General features: G+C 39.5%; 1 protein-coding gene and 1 non-coding gene across 3 annotated transcripts in view; one reads left to right on the forward strand and one right to left on the reverse strand.

The window, feature by feature from the left end:
• Positions 1–5,760: 5,760 nt before the first annotated feature.
• kcnq1.1 (potassium voltage-gated channel, KQT-like subfamily, member 1.1) overlaps positions 5,761–25,292 on the forward strand; it is a 38,431-nt gene continuing 18,899 nt past the window's right edge. Inside the window, exons 1-13 of one of the 2 annotated variants that reach the window (XM_026937670.3) lie at positions 5,761–6,409; positions 14,137–14,227; positions 19,550–19,676; positions 19,818–19,896; positions 20,012–20,108; positions 20,227–20,367; positions 20,457–20,567; positions 20,646–20,741; positions 20,845–20,961; positions 21,925–22,066; positions 22,226–22,252; positions 22,543–22,596; positions 23,000–23,129. In XM_026937670.3, the coding sequence (XP_026793471.3) occupies positions 6,120–6,409; positions 14,137–14,227; positions 19,550–19,676; positions 19,818–19,896; positions 20,012–20,108; positions 20,227–20,367; positions 20,457–20,567; positions 20,646–20,741; positions 20,845–20,961; positions 21,925–22,066; positions 22,226–22,252; positions 22,543–22,596; positions 23,000–23,129 (1,502 nt within the window). In that variant the 5' untranslated portion in view covers positions 5,761–6,119. The remainder of the gene's footprint in view (positions 6,410–14,136; positions 14,228–19,549; positions 19,677–19,817; positions 19,897–20,011; positions 20,109–20,226; positions 20,368–20,456; positions 20,568–20,645; positions 20,742–20,844; positions 20,962–21,924; positions 22,067–22,225; positions 22,253–22,542; positions 22,597–22,999; positions 23,130–25,292) is intronic. The other variant, XM_026937671.3, reaches the window with a different exon arrangement.
• On the reverse strand, positions 12,293–12,364 carry trnak-cuu (transfer RNA lysine (anticodon CUU)). Its single transcript has one exon. It is a non-coding gene; the product is annotated as a tRNA-Lys (tRNA).

Genomic DNA, 25,292 nt, shown 5'->3' on the forward strand with positions numbered 1-25,292 from the left:
TGAATCCCTTGGAGGGATGACTTTATGCCAAAGTCTTTATCCTCTCAAGATAATGTCTTTGGTGTAGCATATCATGTTTGTGCCCTCGACAAAAAGTAAGAAAGTCTTTGGCTAACATTTCAGCTATGAGCTCAGTGCACATAAAGACGTTACTGGAGATGGCGTATTCATTTTTGATTGATTTTTGCATGATTGCTCATATAAATGCGAGGTGACTGTGTGTTGTGTTAGCACTGGAGTTATATAACAGGTTTTGTGCTGCAGTATATTCTATTTAGCTCAGTCTTGTCACTGTTTCCACACCTCATCCTTTTGTGTTCCAGATTCTGGAAAAATTGTCTAACAATTAATATGCCTACTAAAAATGGGTCCTACCACATTCTTGGTGCACAAGCATGGTTAATATACACAGTATATTAATGTTTCCATTCCTATACAGCCTCGGAACAGTATGATATGCTTCTATAACAGAACGTGATATGCTTCACCGAAGACGTTTTATATATATGTGTAAACCGTCAGTCATTTATATCTGGGGAGTATGTGTTGGAGCAGGGTGCACTGAAATACTGTGGTGAAGGCTTTTAACTCTGGTAACTCTGACCAGGAACCAAGGTCACAGCTTTATAGCACTTCAGAGCCATGCCGTTTCTCTGCCACAGGTCTAGACAGCTTTGTTTCCAACAAGCCACTCTACAGGCAGCTGTAGCTGTAGGTCATCACAGTTAGACCATATTACTTAACTGGTCACATTGATTAAGCTACTGAAAGATAACTTAGCTATGGATTTGATTTTAGACCCTACCACAAGGTAATGAAAAAAGTACACTTGAGGAAAGTACACACTTTCCTCAATAGAGATTGCTTCTAATAGTCTATGATTTTACCAGTAACTCTCCAATATAAACGTTCAGCATGAAGAATGGTATTCTCTTGTCTCTTATCCCACTCTTGTCTAATAGTGGACTACATTATGACTGTAGTATTATATGGTTCTCTCTAGGTGAATATTTTCTGCTGGCAAAACTCTATAATCATGCAATCCACATTTACAGTTCAAGAGGGTCTATTTCAACAGTGCTACAAATGTAGAATATGAAATTAATGATGCATTTTGAGAGTGATTTTATTTTATTTTATTTTTTTTATTTTTTTTTTTTACCAGGACTCAGACACAAGCGGCTTTGGCTTCATACAGTTCGACCTAGCTGCTCTTAATTAAACCTCCCTCAATATCAATTTGATAAGCAATAGATAACAGATAAAATCCTCTGGTATAACTCAGGTTAAGCCTCTTTAGCTATCTCCGAATATGATTGTGTTTGGTAATTATAAAAAGCAGATATCAGACTGTTTTTTACACTGCAGTACATTTTGTTTTCTATACAAGATAAGCAACAACAAAACAACAACAACAACAACAATAAGAAGAAGAAGAAGAAGAAGAAGGGCTTCACAATAATGCCATACAATGAATGGTCTGGGTTTTTTTGTTGTTGTTGCTGTTATTTTTGTTTTTGTTTTTCTGGCCCTGAAATTATCTCCACCCCAAACTTGGAACATAGCCGCTTAGTGCTGCCCCTTTTCCTTAAAAGGCAACTCCCAGTGCATATATACTGTAGTTTCACCAGAGGGGGTGCTGTCAGTGTGAGGGAAAGGGAAGACTTATCAGCATTTTCACCTGCAATTCAGTTTGCAGGCAGCAGAGGGCTCTAAAAATTGCAAACAGCTCCTTTAAGAAGTTATTCATATTAAATGCAGGAGAAGGGGGTTATACTTTGATGTTATATATGATATAATGTGACATTTGGTAGCTTCCGTTAAACCACCTAGCTTAGTTTGTATTACACATAATAATCCAAATATTTGTATAACTTATCACATATTTGTTTAACTTAATAGCTAACTAAACAGGGCTTGTGCAGTGGTAGTAGCTCGCTACACCAGTCAGGTTAATGTCAATGTAAACCTCATTCCCAACAATCAATGATCAATCAATTATGATTCCTAAGCTATTATTTAGTCATTCTTACACTGCAAACATCTTCAAAAAGGATAATTTCTTAATGCTGGCATGTGTAAAATATTACCTTTTATTTCAAACATTTAACGTATTGTAAAAACAGTAAAGTAACACTTACTGACACTTTTTTCTATTTGTCTTAGTATACTGCTTCAGGAAATGCCTGAAGGCTTCATTAAGCAAGAAGATGGGCTTTGATTCACCAGAGACACCTCTGTCACCTTATTCTTTATTACTGACATACCTTGAAATATGCACTTTCATAATATATGGTATAAGTTTGACATGGCATTAAAGCACCCTGAAATTGACAGAACCCAGTAATAGCCCATCAAGTTTATACTCGGTTTGAGAAATGTTATTTGACCAAAATGACATATACTGTAGAACCTTATAATACTAAGCTATATATGTTCATTTTCATACCTTGGCAGAGTGTTAGACCCTACATGAACTCCATTTGGTGAGTGTTTACATAATTTCTATGAGATCATACAAAGTGTCATTTTTCTGACATCACCAAACCATGTGCCATGTGAGTGAACTGACACGTATTTCTCCCTTTCACTGAGCCTAGATATAATATTTCATATAAATATTCTCCTATTTTCATTCAATATCCAATTTAACCTCAATTACAAGCCTTGTTGAGATACTAGATGCTCTCAAGTAACAGAGTGGTGGCAGATGGGTGTAATTAAAGACTCCAGGCTCCGTTGAGATCACATTAGCTGTTGGGAATTGCATCCCCTTCACATAGCTAGGATCACTGCTGGTTGATGTTTAGGGTCAGAAATGTTGGGATTTGCTGAAAATACTTGCAAAAAAATGCAAAGTGCTGACAAGAATAAATATATGTGTAGGGGCAATATAAGTGTAATACTGAGATCATTAAAATAATTTTCTGCAAATGAATTACCCACTTGTAAAAGTGACTCCATGAGTCTATGAAGTGGAAAAGGACATTTTTCCAGTTAGGGATGTGGTTGTATATTATATAAATATAACAGGGCCATTTCAGGTAGTATAAAATAGAATATTCTAGCATATCTTAACCCCTTTAGGCCTTCATAATATATTATACAACAGGTAGTGGATTCTCTGTAACAATATAAATATTTAACTTTAACATTACTTTTTTTTAAGTCATCATGCATTGTTAATGAATACTATGTCATGAAAACCACTAATAGCTATCATAATAATGAAAGCACTCTAATATCAAAGTAGGGTATCATAATATATTAAAGATCCACTTTTTCAGTAATAATACAATAAATATAAGTGATAAAGAAGAGAGGTCAAGGCTAAATGCTGTAATACTGCACTCTGCTGTACAATGTAAAACATAGCAGCCAATCTAAGATGAATAGTGAACATGATATAACTAGGACCAGGAGATACTTCATGTAATATTGCAATGAGCCATGTAGCTTTTGTTCCCTCTGTCAGCTATACCATATTACAGTCTACTTAGTCTACAAGAGTTAGTTAAATGAGACGGTGGTTTAATATATGCAATAATCCTTGCCTGTATTCTATTAAATATACAATTGTGTTGCAAAATTCAACCAGAAATTCCCCTCTGTATATTTTCCTAACCTATATATACTGCATTCTCTGGCAGCTGAATGGAACCCTAAGGAATCCTGAGATCTCCAACCATTTTTCTTTTAAGCAAGATGTATGTGCCCCCTACCACACACACACACACACACTCTCTCGAGCACAGTTTTATATGTGGGCATGTGTATATGTGCACCTGAACAGCTTGCATAGAAGGCTGTAAGCCTCAAACCACAGTTTACATGCTGACTGAACACTCTAGTAAAAGCAACTCTGCTTTTAAAATCTCAGGGAGAAAACCTTAATGTCTACACTCACTGTTTTTTAAATTACATGGTGTCTGTGTTACGGTACAAATCTTACATACAAATAAGTTCATTACAAAGTTGTTTCAGAACCAGCACATCTTCTTCCATATCAAAGAATAAAAAAAATCTGGGGTTTGATTACATCAGGGAACCTTTAATGCTATTTGACCTTCACTAGTCTAATTAAGACTGCAGTACTATGTAGGTAAGATTTCCTGAGCAGCTTCGGTGCTGATGATCTCCGTATACATCTCCCTATCTCAATATCTGCCTGTCAACAGGATCTGTCACCACTTCGGTGCTACATGTATTCAACAAAAACCCACTGCTCAGCGAATCAATGCTTCCCTTAATTCTCAAGGATGATCCTGCATGAATTCAAGGTCATGAACAAGAGGTTTTACACTTTCACCCCTGGCACAGGGAAGGACATGTAGAATGATGTGCAGTGTTAAGTCAGCAGACTAAGTCAACGTGACTGGGAATATTTTCCTTAAAACCCTCAACAGAAAATGCTACTTATCCAGCACTAAACAGTGTGTTACACAGTATAGGCTAGTCCATACATGTTTTTCATATACTCAAGTCAATTCACGTGTTTTACTATAACTTGTATACACTGAAAGAAAATGTCATCTCTTCAGGACCATGGTGCAACACATAATGCGGTAGCATGGTACAAAGGACTACCTAAAGTATATTGTATTACATTTTAGAAAATGTTTTGGATCTCCTAATGGTCGTAAGACTGGAACAGATCATTTAACATTGCGGATTTTGTTGAATTGCAATATTAAGTATTAGCCTTATGCAGCAGTAGCTCATGACCATAGATTGTGGTGTGGCAGGACGAGTAATCCCGTAATAGACGGTTGAGAGTTGGCAACATACAGACATGCAAGTCTAGCTTGTTTTTGAGCTGTTTTAGATGTACCTTTGTTCAGCTGGATTCGATAAAGCCTGTGCCCTGTGTAGTCTCAGACTACTGTCCTTGGCTGACAGGTTTGGAAAGTAATGAGGTCGTATGCTGTTGTAGCCCATCCGCCTCAAGGTTTGACATCTTGTACATTCTGAGATGCTTTTCTGCTCACCACAGCTGTAAAGAGTGGTTAATTGAGGTTCCATAGGCTTTCCTGTCAGCTGAAGCCAGTTTGGCCCTTCTCCTCTGACCTCTCTTATCAACAAGCTATTTCTGCTTGCAGAACTGCTACTCACTGGCTGTTTTTTGTTTTTCACACCATTCTGTATAAACTATAGACCGTCATGTGTGTATTATTCAAACCATGGCATGATCAAAGTCACTGAGATCAATTTGTTCCTCAAGCTGATGTGTGATGTGAACATTAAGTGAAGCTCTTGACCTGGATCTGCAGACTTTTAGAAAGTGCACTGCTGCCACATGTGCAGGTTTACAGCTGTTCCTAGTAAAGTGGATGTTGAGTATATGGAGGAGCCACTACTGACCTTATGGCATCCATTAAATGAATAAAATACTGACTGATTTTATGAGCACATACATGAGTCATACAGTATATGATATGGGTTTATAGGTTCAAAAAGACACCAGACTTTGTGAAACATGACCTGCAATTTTTCTTTTGCAAATATGAACTTTGAGTTTCGCAAATACTAGCTACTCATGACATCTGTAACTGGATTTAGGTAACAGAGTTCAGTAATACAGGTTATTTGTGCATTTATCTGCACAACAAGACTCATAGTTTCCAACCACAGCCCTGATAAGAGCAGCTCGTTTTTAATTACCTGCCGGATTCGCTCTAATTGCGCGTCACTCATCGGAAATGAATGAGGCTGAATTCCAAATGAATTTCTTTATAAGAGCACTACTACAGGGTATGGCTACTGCGTCCTACGTAGATGCACTATACCTCCAATAGGAAGCGGTTTGAGATTTAGCCTGGGTTACGCAGCAGCAGCTCGATTTGACAGGCATGGGGTCTGCGTTCTGCTCTCACACTCCGCTAATATCATGTAAACGCGTGCGTATTTAAAATCCGAACAGAGCAGAGAATACACGTGCAAGTTTGGCTAATGTAGCTCAGATCAGGCTGGTGTTATTCTGGAAAGAAAGGCGCTAAATCTTCTAACTGCTCTTCAGTGACATCACTGGCACCCCGACTGAAACACTGCCGTAAAGTGAAAGTTGCTGTGCGTTCTCGGTGTGTTCTTCTCATGCAAGTCTCTGTTCGTCGCCAGACAGCATGAACGTGTCTGACTCCTGGCGCGTCGGAGATTCTTCCGCTCCTGCGTTGGAGATGTCGGAGGCGCCGGGCGCGCGTGCCAGCCGGGAGCAGGGCGCGCAGCCGGACGGGACCGTGCCGCCGCCGGCGTTCCCTCAGCGCCGAGTCTCGCACCTGTACGGCTACGGCCACCGGATGTCCGTGTACAGCACCACGCGACCCGTCCTCACCCGCGCTTACCTTCAAGGACAGGTGTACAACTTTTTGGAAAGACCGTCGGGGTGGAAATGCTTTGTGTATCACTTTACAGTGTGAGTACGAGCGGTGAGAAAGAAAATATGGTAAAACATATAATACAATATTTAAACATATTCTCACAATATACGATATATTTTTTTTTCATACATACATACATACATACATCTCCTGAAGCCAGGAGAGTAATACAACATAAACATTCATAAAAAGTAACCTGTTAAATAATCAAATCAAAATAATCAAATGAATAAACAGGATCCGGCATCCAATCCAGTCTCCTAGTAATTGGTATAGAGGTTTATTAATCTGACAGTAATGACATCAGTATGACATCACTGGTTGTTTACTGTCTTTTTGTATTTGGTATAAATCTTTTGTTCAGTTAGTGAGCATTAATAATACTGTTATAGTTGGTCAGCCTTCTAGAACTGCTACAGTTAGCGAGAGTTCTAGAGCTGATACAGTCTATTTAAGCTGCTGCTGTTAGTGTCTTAGAACTGCTACAGATGGTGAGTGTTCTAGAACTTCTACATTTGGTGAGAGTTCTAGAACTGCAACAGATGGTGAGTGTTCTAGAACAGCTACATTTGGTGAGAGTTCTAGAACTGCAACAGATGGTGAGTGTTCTAGAACAGCTACATTTGGTGAGTGTTCTAGAACTGCAACAGATGGTTAGTGTTCTAGAACTGTGACAGTTGTGTCATGTTCTAGAACTGCAACATTTGGTGAGTGTTCCAAAACTGCAACAGATGGTGAGTGTTCTAGAACTGCTACATTTGTTGAGTGTTCTAGTACTTCTTCATTTCCTGAGAGTTCTAGAACTGCTACATTTGTTGAGTGTTCTAGAACTACGAGACTACATAAGTGTTATTGATACAGTTGTTAGGTCTATTTAAGTTGCTGAACTGTGACAGTTGTGTCGTGTTCTAGAACTGCAACATTTGGTGAGTGTTCCAAAACTGCAACAGATAGTGAGTGTTCTAGAACTGGTACATTTGATGAGTGTTCTAGTACTGCTATGTTTGATGAGTGTTCAAGCACTGTAACAGTTGGTGAGTGCTCTAGAACTGCAGCATTTGGTTGATGGTCCAGAACTGTGAGAGTTGGTTGATTCAGAACTGCTATACTTGGTGAGCGTTCTAGAACTATGACAATTGCTAAATGTTCTATTACTGCTACATTTGGTGTGTGTTCCATAATTGCTACATTGCAATTATACTACATTGTTCAGGAAGTGCTGGGAAAAGCCAAAATGACAGCAGAAACTGGTTCTATGGTGTAATCTTTCAAATATCTTACATTATTTTGTTGGTATTATGATGTAATATTATACATTAATGATAACTTCACAGAAAGACATCAGAAAGGGGGTATTACGATGTAACAACTTCTAGAAATAATAATACTATATACTCATCATGATTTCATACTTAAGTATCGGTATTGTTTAAGAGGAGAATACATTGAAGTGGATTTAGTCACAATTGTGTGGTTTTAACTGAAGTTACATAACATCTTTCTCAGCAGCATAAATGTCTTTGTTCACATGAATGGGAGGGAATTAATAAACCAATACTAAGCACGACACTCCTGCAGTTGGACCATGATGTGAGTGTTGACTCTCAGGAGAGATTCCTAAGAGTGGAGATTGCACTCATGGTGTGAGAAGTCTTGTTTTCAGGTTCAGCAGAAGACGGTGTGAGAGGAATGTGCAGAATGAAGGCACCAGCTGCTGTCATGTTCTCTGTCCCTAGCAGGAGAGGAGGTGATAATGGGCTGCTAAACTTGGCAGCAGCATGGTCGCTCTCTGGAGCCCAGAAGCCTGCTGACCTCGTGACCTACTGCTGCTGGGTAGTGATAGAGGGGGAGTTTGGGAGTGATAGTGTACCTTCTGTGTACTAAGCTGCATACATAACACATCCAGTGAGCACATGGGCTTTTACAAGAATGCTTTTCAAGTGTAGGTTTCATCTGTGTTATTTAGATAGAAGATAGAACGGCAGACTGGGGTATTACAATCTCTCTGAGCTTACAGATGCTACATATATATTTGAAATATTTCAAGTCATTCAACAAAAAAACTTTTCAAAATATCATGCAGTAAGTAGTACTGATTTCTGTACCCTACATAGGTGCATGCTACGTTCAGTAGAAATTCATTATTCTCTCAAAACCTGCAAAGATCTGGTTATTTTTGTTCCTAAAATGTCAAAACCTGGTCATGCATTTGGAGGAGAAAACAGGAAGCAGGGAGAGAAAGTGCAAGGAAAGAAAGCTGGTCATGTCATTGGTCGTTGCCATTGTGCCAGTTCATGCAGTAATAGAGACTATCAGCATTGGAAAGCACAGTGTTTTAACCTGTTCTTAATATTGTTCATTCAGTTAGCTGTCACAGGAAAAGTTTTGGACTGATGGCTAAATTGTAACCTTTTCTTTTGTATGAGGGTGTATGAATAGGAGGCAGGCAAGCAAGGCGAACTGAGATGTGCGCTTACTTATCTCTGTTCCACCCGCCCCAAAGCCACTTGTGTAGGGGGATGAACTGCACTTATCATTACAGCATGACTAGTCTGTGTTTGCATGCATGTCTTTACGTGTGTGTCTGCATCATAAGCGTATACCTGAATGTGCACGTTCTGTTGATTCTGTTGATGTACATGTGGATTAAGTTTCTAGCACATTGTTTATGATCACCTGTAAGACTGAGTGACAGAAGACAGAGTAGAATGTTTGCTGTTGTCATATGAGGCTCATGCAGAGAGCCAGAAGGCAAGATAGGGAATGGACAAGCTGAATAAGATAACACAATTACAACATGTCTATTATAATAGACAACACCTCAACCAATAACCTGAGAGGCATGCATGAGAGGCATTAATTATCAGTTATGTAATTTATGAATAGAACAGCATCAGACGTATGGAAGGAGTCCATATCACTGGCAAGATAAAAGCAACTCCTTTTTGTAGTTCTGTGTAGGTGATAAGTCAATGGTAAGGGCCGTGAATTCAAATCCCTCTGCTGCCAGACTGCCACTGTTGAATCTTTCAGCAAGGCCCTTAATCCTCAGCTGCTCCACAGTCATCAGTCATGTACAACGGCTGACTCAGTGCTCTTACCTCTTACTAATTTACTAAGTTGGGCTATTTTTCATTCATTCATCTACATTAATCTCTTTAGCAGAGTCACAGTGGATCCGAAGCCTGGGAAATACACCTTGGATTGGGGTGTGGGGGTGGGGGAGGGGTGTAATACATACACTCCTTCACGCCTAGGAACAATTTATCATAACCAGTCCACCCTACCAGCATGGAAACCAGATAAGCCAGAGGAAACCCATGTGGACATTGACAGAAAGAAAGAAAAATGTCCACTCACCTTGGTGACAATGAAAGATTCGCTTTCCCTCCCACGAGGATTAGTGATTATCATTTAATGAGGACACTTTTACATATCACAATCTGCGGTCAGCATCACAATGAAGATTAACAAGTGATATATTGTGCTGTGACATCACATTTATTTAAAAACCTTGTTAGTCACTCCGCTTGCTTTAGCTTTATTTTTAGTACCAATTAGAATGAGCAGTTTTTGCTGAGCTCTGCTGGTTTCACTGAAGGACAGATGTATTATTCATATAAAACCGTCATTTTTGCAGGCTGTTTTTGTAGTTTCAGTTGTAACTGCAGGTTGTTCTTGTATTGGAAAGCTCTTCTGAAGGCCATAAAAGCTCATGCACTGATTACGATACATAATGACTGATGAAGATGAAACTTTTGACAGACAGCCATTTCCCAATAGACTGTGTTTCCTTACGTCTCTGGCCCCTCCCTGTGTGGCAGCGCTGACAGCTAACAGCTGGCCTTCCTTTGTCATAACAGCAGCTGTGCTGCATGCTGTCTGTTCTTTGGTTGTGTTTTGCTGGTTGGTAATTTCTTTTAAATGCATGAATGAGGCGTTTACATGTTGGCTGACATGCTGTACAAAACACCTCCCTGATGTTGACTGAAAACAAAAAGTGTGAGATAGAAATGGTCATTCTAGAGCTTCTATCCAATTACAGTTTCTCTGTCTAGAACAATTATCTCACAGTTATTTTATAGTTAACATCAATTCATAGATCCAAGTGAATCAAATTAAATAAGTCCACAAAAATGTATGTAATGGCTTCAATGCAGGGTTTTCTAACCTTGTTATGCATTTAGATGTTCTCCAGGTCCATTAAATGGCTGGTAATGTTTATCTAATACATTCTAAATTATCTGCCTGGCCTGTCTGTTAATATACAGAGGTTTTTCAGAGGATTAGCATAGAGAAAACAGTGGAGTTTGCACAGCGTGGCCCTGTCTGAATAATGGCATAGCTGCTCAAGGTAAAACTCTCTTATCTCTCAATAAAGAAAACAGTTTTATCGTGCATATGGGGGACTTGAAGCCGGGTTTTTTTGTTGGTCCAGCCATTCAGTCATGCAGCTGACCTTGTAGGAGAGCAACCCAGTGATGTGTTTAACCTCCAACCCTGTGTTTTCAAGCTCACCTGGACTTTACACTTAGTAGATAAGCTCAAAAATTGGTCACTGACACTTTAAACACACACACACACACATACACACACACATACATGTATCAAACATATTAAAGTCTAATTCATATAAGTAGTAGCGTTTTAGATGATCCCAGGGTGGCTCATTAGAAGATTTAACTAATTAGGACATTCTGTAATGTTAGCGTTATAGTGTTCTGTTCCCTCTAAAGATTTTTTAAAGGTACCGTTTTTATATTTTTGTTGTTTGCCGTTTTACAGAATGCACAGTGTACTTATTACAGATTTTTATTATCTCAAAGCCTTCATATCTGAGATCTTGTAGGCAGAGGGTCTGACGTCAGGTAAAGACCTGGGCCAGAGGACTGTCCTTGACATTGCTCAGCTGTCAGCAACCTTTCATGTACATGCATATGATCATATTTTACCTTTTTAATTGCAGTCATTCTTAATATTCAATAGTAGAACAGTAGTAGTTAACATTCAATAGTAGAACCATTCATTAAACAAGACCAATTTTTATAGAGCTTAATTTGATAAGGAAAGCTGGTCATAAATCGATATAAGCAGTTTGATGTTTGATGTTAGTTTGATGTTTCTCAAAGAAAGTTTGTTCCAGTAGGTGGTGATAGTGAGTCACAGTGCCACAGTGGTAGGAATTATGACTCAATTCATTCATTCATTAATTCATTTATCTTCATTAACTGCTTTATCCTGGTCAGGGTCAGGGTGGATCTGGAGCTTATCCCATGAATACTGGGCAAGAGGTGGGAATACACCCTAGATTGGATGCCAGTCCATGGCGGGGCATCATGCACACACACACACACACACATAAGAGAAATTGAGCATAGCTAATCCACCTACTTGCTTGTTTTTGCGAGGTGTCGGAAATCGGAAAACATGATATGATGATAGAAGATAAGACTGAAGATAAGATGGATTTAAACAAAAAATTATATATTCTGCATTTCACCTTTGTTGTTTGTGGAGCCTCAACAGCACACAGAAATGATGACAAGTTTAAGCTTATCAAGATTATGCTTGTTGTGGTGTGTAAATGACAAAAGTTTGTCCTTGTGAAATGACTCCCTTGAACAGAATGACTCATTAGCAAAACACCTGATGATACATCACTAGGTTTAGTGAGTCTTCAAGTGTATTAAACGGTTTTAAATGGATTTAAGCAGAATTGTGAATCAGTTTTATTCAAACTACTGAGTGGTGTTGTTCTTATTTCGGCTGCTCGATTAGGGGTCACCACAGCGGATCATTGGTTGCATATTTGATTTGGCACAGTTTTTACGCTGGATGCCCTTCCTGACACAACCCGCCTCAATTTTATGCGAGCTGGGGACTGGCACTGGGAGTACACTGACGTGTGCTGGGCTTGGTTCCCTGGCTGGGAATCGAACCCAGGCCTCAGCAGTAAGAGTGCCGTGGCCTAACCACTAGTCTTCCAGGGACCCATATTCAAACTACTGAGTGTGACTGAAGAAATATAGAAGTTATAGAAAATACATTTAAAAAATGCTGTATCTCAATTGCTGTATTCTTAATAGAATTAAGAAATCCTAAATGTTAGAACATATTCGATTCATTCGGATAAGATTTCTTGTTAATTGTTATTTTTGTATGTTTAATGGTGTAATTGTGGGGGCTAAGCAAGGTGTATGTTATCCACTTAAGTAACTGACCGATTGCCAAACTAAACTAATGATGATACTTTCTGCTACGGGAACACATTTCAATACCGAAAACTTGTGTTTGCCTTTGAACATCTGCTCTAATGCTCTGCAAATGTATGCAGTTTTAGTACTGAGCAATGGCAACAAGCAGCAAGTTTGAGGACTCAAATGAGCTTATAATAAAATAAAGTGCAAATTTAGCTATGTGCATTCCTGTTCCCTGTGTCAGGTTCAGCTAAGTGTGCTATTCATTCATTCATATGTTTTCCTACCTTTCTTCCTGGTAAAAGTCACAGTGGAAACAGGCTGAGACGGTCCATCTATCCCCAGCCACACATTCCAGCTCCTCCTGGGAGATCCCCAGACATTCCCAAGCTAAGTGTGAGATATATTCTTTCCAGCAGGTCCTGGGTTTGCCCTGAGGTCTCTGTCCAGCATACATACATCCTTGCATGTTGCCCAAACACCTAATCTAATCTAATCTAATCTAATCTTCTCTTAATTCAGTAGAGCAGCAGCTCTACTCTATCAAGCTCCTCACCCTATCAGAAAGACACAGAAGCTGAAGAACAGAGTGAAGGAACATCGTTTCCATCAGCTAATAAGCCAAGTTACAAGAAGTGAATGGGATGTTCTCTTTTTAGTGACATTTCATGCCAAAATATGTATGTACACTTGAGTTGGCTAAATAAATAGCTACCTTGCTAGCAACTCTCTCTGGAACATTTGCTAACTACCACTTAAACTCTTGAGTGTACAAAAACTCTTTCCCTGAAATAGAGAAATTGTAATAAGATTTTCAGAGATATAATCGCTGAGGTGTATTCTTATTTCTATGAGATTATGAAAATCTAGAGTTAAATGTTAAGCCACTGTGCTTTTTTTGCAAGAATGTGAATTGCAAGTGCTTGGCCAGCACTGTTCGGTGATATTCCTACTCTGATACAATGTTCCCACCTAGTGGACAAATTTAATAAGACATATCAAACACTAAAATAGTAAAAATATCAATATGATGAAGTACAGTGTTCTGATGGGTGTGAGGGGCGGCATGGTGGTGGAGCGGGTAGTGTATCCGCCTCATCTTCAGGGTCCCCATTTTGATACTGAGCTCGAGTTACTGTGTGTGTTTAGTTTCAGTGCATGTTCTCCACATGTCCACATGGGTTCCCTCTGGATTCTCCGGTTTCCTCACATCTCTCAAAAACATGCTTGGAGGTGGACTGGTTATGCTAAATTGAGACTAGGTGTGAATAGGTGTCCACATGGTGCCCTGAGATGAACTGGCATCCCATCCAGGGTGTGTTCCCGGCATAGGCTCAGGATCCATCCTGACTGTGACCAGCATGAAGTGGTTACTGAAGATGAATTGGTGTGATAGACAGATTTTGCCAGCAGAGGGTGCTTCAGGATTTCCAAAATGTAGAAGAGTTTACCTGTTCTATTAATTTATAACTTTTATTTATTTTATTTTAATGATTTATTTATTTATTAATGTTTTCTTGTGCTTGGTGCACAGATGAGTGTTTTATGTCTCGTTCCTTTTGCAGGTTTTTGATTGTACTATCTTGCCTGATCCTCAGCGTACTGTCCACTATTGATCAGTATCAGGCTCTGGCCCAAGAAACACTTTTCTGGGTGGTGAGTTTTTAAAAATTTATTTTAATGCCCTTTTTTTAAATTGCTGCCACTAGGTTTCATCTTAACAATCAATATGTGTACTATATAAAACTTGGAGCAATGTCATTTTAATGCAAATTCCTGTAGTTGTAATGAAGCATTTGTCTCCAGCAGGGGGCGATAGTGCAGTATAATTAATAAAATGACTGGGCTTTATGGAGTGAAGATGACAATAGTAAATACAGATCCTCGTAGCAATAACTACAGTAAATGAAAGGATAACAAATGACAAAGTCCCCACTGTTTTATTGCATCCAATACAGTAATGTCAAATCAGCTTATCTGTAATCAGTTCAGATATTCAACAAAATAAGTGTTTCCAAGACTAACTGTGTTTTAAAAACAAATTTGCCAGGTAAGAGCACAAGATATTGACTGGTTCCATCTGTGTGATTTTATGTGATTCAATTGATTGCTTGGTCAGCTTAATTAACTTTTCAAGATTTATATCTGATCAATTAAAGTCTGTTTGGGTAATTAAGGTTCATGCTGTTAATGGCGCTGTTTGTTGTAAGAGGAGATATCACAACCCAAGATAATCAATACAGCACCTGATTGCTTGCATGCTCCACCGCCTCATTGCCATGTGTTCAAGTTAGTGGCTTCCTCCTCCAAACGGCGTATGCTTTGTTTTTATATTGAGCTACGCTTAATATAATTACTAGCCAAAGGACAGAGACAAAGGGAGGTTGGAGAGAATCAATCAGGCCAGGCTGGTAGGGAAAAGTGGAAAGCTAAAGGTTGAGATTATAGTGTGGTGAATGTTCGCTAGAGGTCAGAGGTCAGCCTAGCCACTGGATAAAGAGGATTAAAGCTATGCGATGCGTTCTTTATAGGCGACGCTGCGCATCACAAATCAGTGCCGCAGCCTTGACTCAGGGAATGAGCTACAGGGATTAGACCAGGCTCTGGTCTTGTTTAAGAGGCCCTGTAACAGGTGTGCCAGGTTTTTAGCATTATTGATTTAACATTCGTTATTAAGTACAAATGGAGGCACATCATGACATGGATGAGGATATTTCTCACAGGAAGTAGACCTGCCATGCTGAACCCCTCCTTTCTTCTCCCAACCCCCAGCACTCCCCGTTTTAATGAGCACAGGCCTGTGTATTCGCTTCACAGCTGTTGGGCTGAACAAAGGCAGAAATCATGTACTTTGATGCCTTTCTGCATTGAACCTGCCTGCACAGTGATCAGAATCATTTTGCAAACTGTATATAATATCTTGTAAAAATTGGTCTAACTGAGTGAGTGAACTAATACCTCATATTAATTAGCAGATCATGGCAACAACTCCTAAGAAGTTAACACTTCTTAACTTCTTAACACTCCAATTAATAAATTGGACTCAAATGCAAATAGACTGAACTGTGAATCCAGCTTAGTACAACATTGTTCTCTTGATAGGAATGCTACTGCACATTTGTAATGCATAACGTACCACCTGTGTCATTGGTCTGTCCAGCCAAGGTGACCAACATAACACCACAAAAGGGAAGCTCATCTCTCAGGAAGACATGAAGTGTAGGAACTCACACAGGACAGTCCAATACGTAGAGGTTTTTTACACGTGCCACTAAGCCGTGAAGTCACACGTGTAAACTCTTTCTATCCCAGAGTGAAATCAGATAGGTGTCATCAAGCCAAGTCTTTATGCTAACGAGGTGTGACGAGACCTCATCATGCTCTGTTGTCGGGTGATTTAACTTCAGCGCTTCTGCCACAAGGTGCCAAACTCCACACAGAGAACAGTACCTGCTGCAAAGTTACACTCTGCAGATAAAAACCCCATAAGTCAGAGAGAACACAAATGGCTTTATTGTTGTCAATGAAATCTCTGAGCCCACTTTAAAGAACAGCTATAAAATTGTAAAACCTTCAAAGCCCTGATAATGATAAAAGATACCCTTCTTGAAACAGCAATGAATGCATAATGAGCACATATTGCTGTGCTTCACTCATCTCCATCTCTGTCTATGGTAATATTTTACCTATTTACCAGAGGGAGCATTACAGTTAAGCTTGTTTGTCATTCAACTGAATAATAAAATCTAAACATTATACAGAAGCATGTGCCATATTCTTCCCTGAACAAAATGGGAATAAGGTACAAAAAGTTGTTCTCTGCATGAATAAGGGGCATTAACTATTAGGAGGTGAAACACTTCCTTTCCCCCAGAGGTTTTGAATATTGCTCAGTACATTCAAGAGTTGCAAAGGGTGTGAGGAATGATCTCCGTGACATCTTTCACCTCACTGATAAGAGCCTTCACCCTCCCCCTCATCTGGCACGTCTTTCCTTTGTATACTCCGGGCGCATGAGGGACTCTTTGCAGCAATATGCGTTTTCAGTAACAGCTTGCATTATCCAACTAAATAAAACACAAGCAATTTTACCTGGAATTTGTTAATTGTTTTTATTTAAAAACTATCATAAAAAATTGTGCTATTGTTTTTTATTTCTGAGTTTTTCCTTAACTTGGGTGATCATGCAGATCAGTCATGCAGGTCTGCCATTTCTTTTCAATATCTATAACATTACTAATGATATCTATCAAAAAATCCTACCTAGTGCCTCTTTAATACACAGTACATTCCTGAAACATTATTTCAAATATTATATAGTTTTTTTTTTTCTAAAAATATCATAATTTAAGTTTTTGTTTTTCTGGTGTTGTCATGTCAATCAATCAAATGGGCTCGACCTCAGATATTCTAGGCTGATAGTGAAAGATGTGTTCATGAATACATAATGTAACCTTGCATGATGGATATTAATAAGGTCAGCTAGTCCTTACCAGCCTACCCACTTTACTTCATTGACCTTTGGCGACTACATTCCAGCTACATTTTGGATGGGAAATCCTACTGCCATGGTAACAAAGAAAGAGGCCCTGCATCTGGTCCCTCGTTTCCTTCTTCTCCCTGTGAGCTGCTCTCATGGCCCCCGTGGCGCCCATTGGCCCTCCACCCGGACCTTTTAGGTGACAGCTGGTCAGTGTGGTCACTAGCCTAGACTTAATTAGAAACTCAGTGGGCTAAGTCACTGGGACAAACGGGGTGAGCTCAGGCGTCTCACCACAGTGTAAGTGCAGTTCAGTAAATCGTTTGATATTTGTTTGGATGTTGCGTTTTATTTGAGGAAGAGATCAGGATTCACAATGGAAATTGTGTAGAATTACTACTTTGCCTTGGTGATTCTTTTAATAGACAGTAGGTGTAACGAAAAATAGCCTAGCTGCAAAAATGTTCATGAATGAACAGGAATGCAAAAAAAATTATTGAATAGCACCCTCCAAAAATCCCAAATATTTAAAATTATATTTAAGTCATCATAAGTTTCTTTCTTTGTAGGGATCCTTATGTCTGTGCGATATCAGTCTCTTATTATATAATAAAATATGTCAAGATTATCTAATTTGTAGTTCAGCTGAATCCTTTGTGGCCAAGATTTAAAGCACTCATGGATACTGCCTTACACTTGTTTCTCTTGTTTCTGGTCAACTGTCGGAAATCTGTTTGTGCACCACTTATATCACAATCCGTTCCTTTAACAGCTCTATCTATGCTTTGGATTAAAGGTCATGTCAAGGAATAAATGCTCATCTAAATTCTTTGAAGGGGTCACCCTGAGAGACGAGAAGTCATTTCAGGTTAAAACCGTTTGCTGTCCTGCTAGAAGACCCATCCTCATGGCTTCATCTCCAGCCCTGTTTGCCTCGCCGTCACCTCCTTTGCCCCATCAGCCCTGTTTGACCCCTCACCTCCTGCCAGACTGATCCTGTTGTTCTACTCCATTCTAATGGGCAATTTGGACAAGCTGCCCAGTGACTGTAGTTGTGTTCCCTTTCCCAGGCTGCTTGTCCAGTCTGTTCCCAGTTCTCCAGACTGCTTGTGGAACAGAGGGCGTCATGGCCAGCCTCATAACTCATACTTGTCTGATTCCCTCACCGGGCAGACTCTGTGCCTCCCTTTGTTTGCATTAGTTAAAGAGTGAGACTGCTGTTATTGGCCGTGACCATGAACTGGCTTTGTGTATTGCCACATGATGCCTGTCAACTTTGCCTCAGTATTAGTAAGACTCTATTAAACTCAGTATGTTCTGCAACAATACTCAGATAGGCTGTGGCATTCAAGTGATGCTTGGTTGGTATAAAGGGGCCCAATAAGTGCCAAGAAAACACCATTACAGCACCACCACCAGCCTGAACTGTTAACACAAGGCAGGTTGGGTCCATGGATTCATGCTGTTGGCACCAAATTCTGACCTTACCATCTGCATGTCACAGCAGAAATAAAGATTAATCAGACCAGACGACATTTTTCTAGTCTTCAGCTGTCTAATTTAGGTGAGCCTGTGCCCATTGTAGCCTCAGATTCCTGTCCTTGGCAGACAGAGGTGGAACCCAGTGTGGTCTTCTGCTGTTGTAGCCCATCTGCCTCACGGTTCAATGTGCTGTGCTTTCTGAGATGCTTTTCTGCTCACTACAGTTGTAAAAAGTGGTTATTTGAGTTACCATTTCAGCTCAAACCTGTCATTCTCATCAGATCTCTCTCATCACCAAGGCATTTCTGCCCACATAACTGCTGCTCACTGTATTTTTTTTTTTTTTTGCCTGATTCTGTGTAAACTCTGCAGACTGTTTTGCATGAAAATCCCAGGAGATCAGCAGTTTCTGAAATGCATAGACCAGCCCATCTGATGCCAGCAACCACGCCACAGTCAAAGTCACTGAGATCACATTTTCCCCATTCTGATATTTGATGTGAACATTAGTTGAAATTCCTGACCTGTATCTGCATGATTTCATGCATTGTGTTGCTGCCAAATGATAGTCTTATTGGATATTTGCAGGGTATAAATCACATGTAATGGATAGAGATCATATTCTTCCATGATCACATAGTAAAGTAGTTATTTCAGTTATATGTCCTTTTAATAATGTAGTTATTTCAGAATAAACCCTTATGATGTCTTTCATAGGCCGTTGTCCTGAAAATACCTTTACAATGGTTTTAATCATGATATTCCTCTAGAGAATGTAATGCTACTTGCAAATAAACTCACCACCATTGAGCTCAAATTTTTTTTTCCACAAGATGAAACCTCATTGTCTACCTTAATTTGCAGCAGGCGACTGTGGTTACCAGAATGAGTAAACACAATTTACCATAATTCCAGTGCAGTTTAAATGAATAATCCAAACAATCCCCATTGTCAACCTCATGAAAACCGCCGTTGTCTAAGCAGGCTAGAAATGTGAATGCATCTCTTCTTACTAGGAAATAGTGTTGGTGGTATTTTTCGGAGTGGAATATGTGGTGAGGCTGTGGTCTGCAGGATGCCGCAGTAAATACGTGGGTATTCTGGGGAGGCTCCGCTTTGCAAGAAAGCCCATCTCTATCATTGGTGAGCGCGCATTCACTGAGTTCATTGTCTAGTATGTTCAACCCACAGGCATTTTCCAAGTGCCTGCATGATTATGTCATGGTAATGACTGTTTTGCTGCTACTGATTACATTTCCAACCAAATTTTCTTTTTTACCACAGACTTAATTGTGGTGGTGGCTTCGGTCATTGTTCTTTCAGTAGGCTCTAATGGGCAGGTCTTTGCTACCTCTGCCGTCAGGTAATGAGGATCTAGTTTGTTTACAAACATTACAGAAGAGCCTCTTCTTTGAGTGCTTTTTTTTTTTACTCTTGGCTGATATTGATGGTGTGCTGTAATGCATATTTTGGCCCAGAGGCATCCGCTTTTTGCAGATCCTACGAATGTTACATGTGGATCGTCAGGGAGGAACCTGGAGGCTGCTGGGATCGGTGGTTTTCATCCATCGCCAGGCAAGGGAATCATTTTCATTACGTTTTGCACATATTATTACATATCCAGTGAGTCATAAAATAAATTTATAACAATACACAGCTTATAAAGTATTTCTCTGTATGGAATGTTTCTCAGGAACTGATCACGACTCTCTATATTGGATTCTTGGGTCTGATCTTCTGCTCGTACTTTGTGTACCTGGCAGAAAAAGATGCAGTGGACAGCAGTGGAATCACAGAATTTTCCAGCTATGCCGATGCTCTGTGGTGGGGAGTGGTAGGCATTCTTCGTAGTCCAAAGCTATGTAATCAAATCTTTTCCAGAACCATCCACAGCTCATACATTTTTTTCCTTTCATGCTTTAGGTGACAGTGACCACTATTGGGTACGGGGATAAAGTGCCACAGACTTGGATAGGGAAAACCATTGGCTCCTGCTTTGCCGTCTTTGCCATGTCCTTCTTTGCCCTGCCTGCTGTAAGTCACAGAATCCACAGCTATATATTTCTTATTCCTACACCAAATTAACATAATATAGACGAGCATGTTTTGCAGGGCATTCTGGGTTCAGGCTTTGCCCTGAAAGTCCAGCAGAAACAGAGACAGAAGCACTTCAACAGGCAAATTCCTGCTGCTGCTTGTCTTATACAGGTCAGATTGAGTGATGTTTGACACACCTTTGTCTAAAGTTTTCATTTGATTAAACACGTGTGGATTTTGTTTTTTACGTTTCTTTTATTCTGCTCGGTTTCAGACATCCTGGAGATGTTTTGCAATAGAAAACCCTGACTCTTCCACCTATAAGATGTTTGTGCGAAGGAAGCCTGTGCCGTTGAGTCACACAGCATCCAGTCCTAAGGCTAAAAAAACTGTACGTAGGAAAGATTATTTTTACCTTCTTGCTTTACCCCTAACACTCCCTCTGTTAAGGTCAAAATGAGCAGTTTAAAATTTATGGTAAAAATAGATACAAAAATGTATTTTATTTTGTTGAGCCAATTTCATAAATCATGTTTCAAATCATATTTAAACATATCAGGATGATGTACAGGACCTTATAACTTGACAGAAACAGAATAAAGTGTCTTTGATTGGTCTTTGGAAATTTTGTAGTGTTAGTCCTGGTAATTTTTCCTTCACCTTTTTACCACATGCCTACTATCAGGAGTTTTTTGTGCCCATATAATATTCATAAATATGGTTTAAGTTGCTAGTAATCTAATATCTAATTATCTAATAATCTAATTAATTTTAAAATGGTATTTATAAATTTAAAAAACCTGGCCTGGGTTTTTGGGACATCCACAATAAGTAGTGAGCAGAACAGGGCCTTGTTTTCCAATGCAGTGTAAAATAGATAATATCTTAACTTACAGAGAGAGTGTCTCATGTAATGCTTGCTTTACCATTCAACAAAGATTTTGAACTATTATATTGAAGTATAAGTATAAGTATAATTCAGTTTATGGATATCACTTTCCTCCATGTATGTCACGCTGCCCTATGATGCAGCATGAGCAGCAGTTCCAAAAGATGTGGTTGGACAACTTAACATGTATCAGAGGAGGCACATGTTAGTCCTCACCCTCCCCTTTTGATAGCTGTCATATGATAGGGAAGAGCTGGCTGGTGGGTGGGAAATGGCAAGACCAAATTAGGGAAAAAATTGTGGAGGTAGTGGGGGCACCTTCTCAACATGATGCTACCACCACCATGATTCACTGTAATTGTAACACTCCAAATTTTAGAAAGGTTTGAGAAGGCGAATTCTTATGAAGGTCTCTGTATATCGTGTACTACTGCCTACATTTATTATTTTCTTTTGCTTGTTTAGGTAAAAATGAGAAGAAAGATGAAGACAAGTGAGAAAGACAATGGCCCAAGCACTCCTACAATCCCTACAATCACCTTTGACTCAGTGTTTGATGATGGCCGAGACCAAAGTCAGGATACTGTGTACAGTACCGAAACATCCGGTAGTATCAATAGCTTCATGGACACTCAATCTTTACACTAATCAGCTCAAGCTCCTGATTTTATTGTCTTCCCAATTTTCACTATACTTGCCACTCAAATCATTTAATTATAATGGCGATGACCTGCCTCACTTTTCTCCCTCTGTTCTCTGCTCACAGTAAAAACAGTTGCTCGGAGAGGATTTGGTGAGCTGCTGTTAGTGTCTGCTGCTGCATGTCTTTGCTGTTAGTACCACACTCCTACCACAAAATCCTGTCAGGGTGTGTGTGGGACTTTCTCTTATGTGTGCTGCATTATCATTGCTTGAACACACTCATTTTTTATTTGAATAATTTTTGTTCACTTGGCAGCATGATTTGGCCGCATGATTTGAAGTTGTTGAAATTTGCATCTGGGTTAAATTCTGTGGACTGATGTGGTGAAGAGGTTAGGTGAAGCAGAAGATATAATGTGTATTACTCCCTCCCCTTTGTAGAACGACAGCACTCCTGGACCTCTATAACCTCCTTCCAGTTCTCCCCTCCTCCAGGTAATCTGATCTTAGCTATTAGGCCTGTTTACTCCAACCTAAATAGCACTGAAATAACAGTTCGTACAGGGAGAGGGAGGAAATACTTTGTCATGACACTTTCCTCCTTTTGTGTGCTATTGTTTTGGACCGAAAACTGTGAACTTTTGTGACTTATGACAGAAATAGGATTAGTATTTTATAAGAGTTTACTTGCATTTTGCCTGCTGCTCTCTGCAAACATGCAAAAGAGTTTTCCAAAAAAAAAAAAAAACATAGTTCTTATTGGAAGATGTAATGTACGTACTATACACAGAGCTTCATGGTTCCATTGCATGAATTTGCAGAGACTTGTATGTCAGACCACAATATCTCCCTTAAAACCCCAATCTGTGGGTGAAAGTAAGTGTGTGTGCATTTGTAGTAAAGCAAAACTCAGAGTTTTTGGCGGTGCAACCACGTCCCCCACTGCAGAGGAGCAACAGTTTTGCGGATGACCTGGAAATGGAAGCAGAGAGGGACATCCTTCTCCTGCCTGTCTCTCATGTGTCAGAGTGAGTATCAGCACACAGATCTGATAAGCACCACATTGCCTATGTCCCAGAGAAAAAAAAATCCCTATAGGGCGAACATGACTGATGACACATGATCCCTGAGTGCTGCTTAGAAAATAAGAATTGTGTTTGGCACATTGAGTGGTGTTAGGTATAATACAGAAGACCTAAACAGTGTTCCACATTCAGGGAATATTTAGTAATGCATCTAGTTAGTAATGACATCACCGGTGTACAGAATTACTACTTAGTGTGCTAGTATGCAATTTGAAACACACCACAAGTATTCAAGCCTCATGAGCATATGCATGTAATTATCTGCAATCATTGTTGTAATATTACACATTTAAAAAGAAATAAAACTAATTTCATTGAGCATGTTAACAGTATTTTTCACAGCTTGTTAAAAAAAGTTAAGCTAATTGAAAAAAAAAATTAAAATAGTGGCAGGTCAATCTGACAGCCGACAGTGTAGTTACTGTCTGAGCTGTCACTTAGAAGAAAGTATTGTTAATTTAGCAAGTTATAAAGATAAAGAAAGTAGCACTTGAAAGTATCTGATAGTTACTAGCAAGTACTAGATAGTTACTAGCAAGGTCTGCAAACAATATGTAATCGTAATTTGTAGTTTCACAACAATATGGCACACCGTTAGCAAAGAGCTGGCTGACTAACTTGCTAACGAAGCAGAAAATCTGTGGAAAAAAGACACAAATTGGTGAAAAATAGACACACAGAAGGCAATTCGGCACAAAAAATGCCTTGCATTGTCAGCAAGAAAAAAATCTAACTCCACATTACTTTACTTATAATTGTACATTGGACTCTTTTGCTGTTTTTGCTTGCTGGCTCTCTAGACTTCTGTTTTTTTTTCTTTTTCACTCCCTTCTGGTGCTGAAAATGACTGCAGAGTGCTGTATTACATAACTACCTAGCTAGCTAATTAAGGTCAATAATGAAGTTGGTCTTAGTGGCTAGCAAGCGAATATTTATATCTATATATCTAGGCTGTAAAGTCAGGTTTTATTATCTAGTTCATTTTAACCATGGAATGACTTCTGTCAATCTATAAATAAAAATACAATACAAGTATGTGTGTTGAAAAATTCAGCTATGTCTGAGCAGCTACAAGTTGCTAAAACACAGGCCGAGCTGGTGAGACTTTGCCAACTGTTATAATATTTTCTGTTTATGTCATAAATCACCTTGATCTATGCTCATGCAGAAAATGGGCCACATTAACAGAAATATTCTTCAAAGTGGGCTTGAGGCAATAAGGATATAAATAGAGATAGTAAGGATAGCAAGTTTGCTTACATTTCACCATTGCCACTATTATATTTGTCATTGTATGCTATCCTACTATCGGTGACTTTTAAATGAGAGTCATAGTAGTGGCCACACTACGTTTGATTTTAATCAAAAATTTCTGACACTGCCAAAACTTTGTTGTTGGCTGTCTTTGGTGGCAATGGCACTAAATCGGCCATCAGTGACATCAGTGTCAAGTTATGTGCTCTGAGATCATCAATCTCAAATCATGACAAAAGAATCCTTTTACAACATGTCTGTGATATCAAAATCAGGACTGTACACAGTAGTTAGCTTTATCATCAGTTAAAACCTGATTATCTGTAGTTAGCATCAATCTAAGTCTCAGCAGTCTGCTAATCTCCTGAAACTTAGCAAAGATCTGTAAAGCAATTATAGCTTTCACACCTAACAAGCTTTATTCCCCCTGAGAGCACCATCACTCCTCTTTGGAACTTCTTTGGGGGCTAAACCTGTGAAAAAGGGCCAGATTTCTGGTGCCTGGAGCCATGCGGTTCCCATGGGTGTGGATTGCCTGCGAGTGGGCTATTAGCTGGACTTCTGCGCCCCATTAGCCATGTAGCATGTGGAACGATACGAGTGCATGCTCTGCTTGCTGTTTGTGTTCCACAGAGACTGTGTATGGCCTTTCTCCTAGAGAATCAAGGACAGCCTCATGAAACAGAGCGTCTCAGTCCGTTTGTGGCAGGTGACGTCAGGAGCTATCGCTCTTGCTGACTCTGACGCTTGAATCAATGCAAATGGACTGGAAGAATGTGGCCTCATATGACTGATTGTTGTTTTCCCTGGTGGTAGGTGTGATCCACTAGAGGGCAGTGGAGATGTTTCTTT

The sequence above is a fragment of the Pangasianodon hypophthalmus genome, chromosome 25 (assembly GCF_027358585.1).
Source record: "Pangasianodon hypophthalmus isolate fPanHyp1 chromosome 25, fPanHyp1.pri, whole genome shotgun sequence".
Lineage (NCBI taxonomy): Eukaryota > Metazoa > Chordata > Actinopteri > Siluriformes > Pangasiidae > Pangasianodon > Pangasianodon hypophthalmus.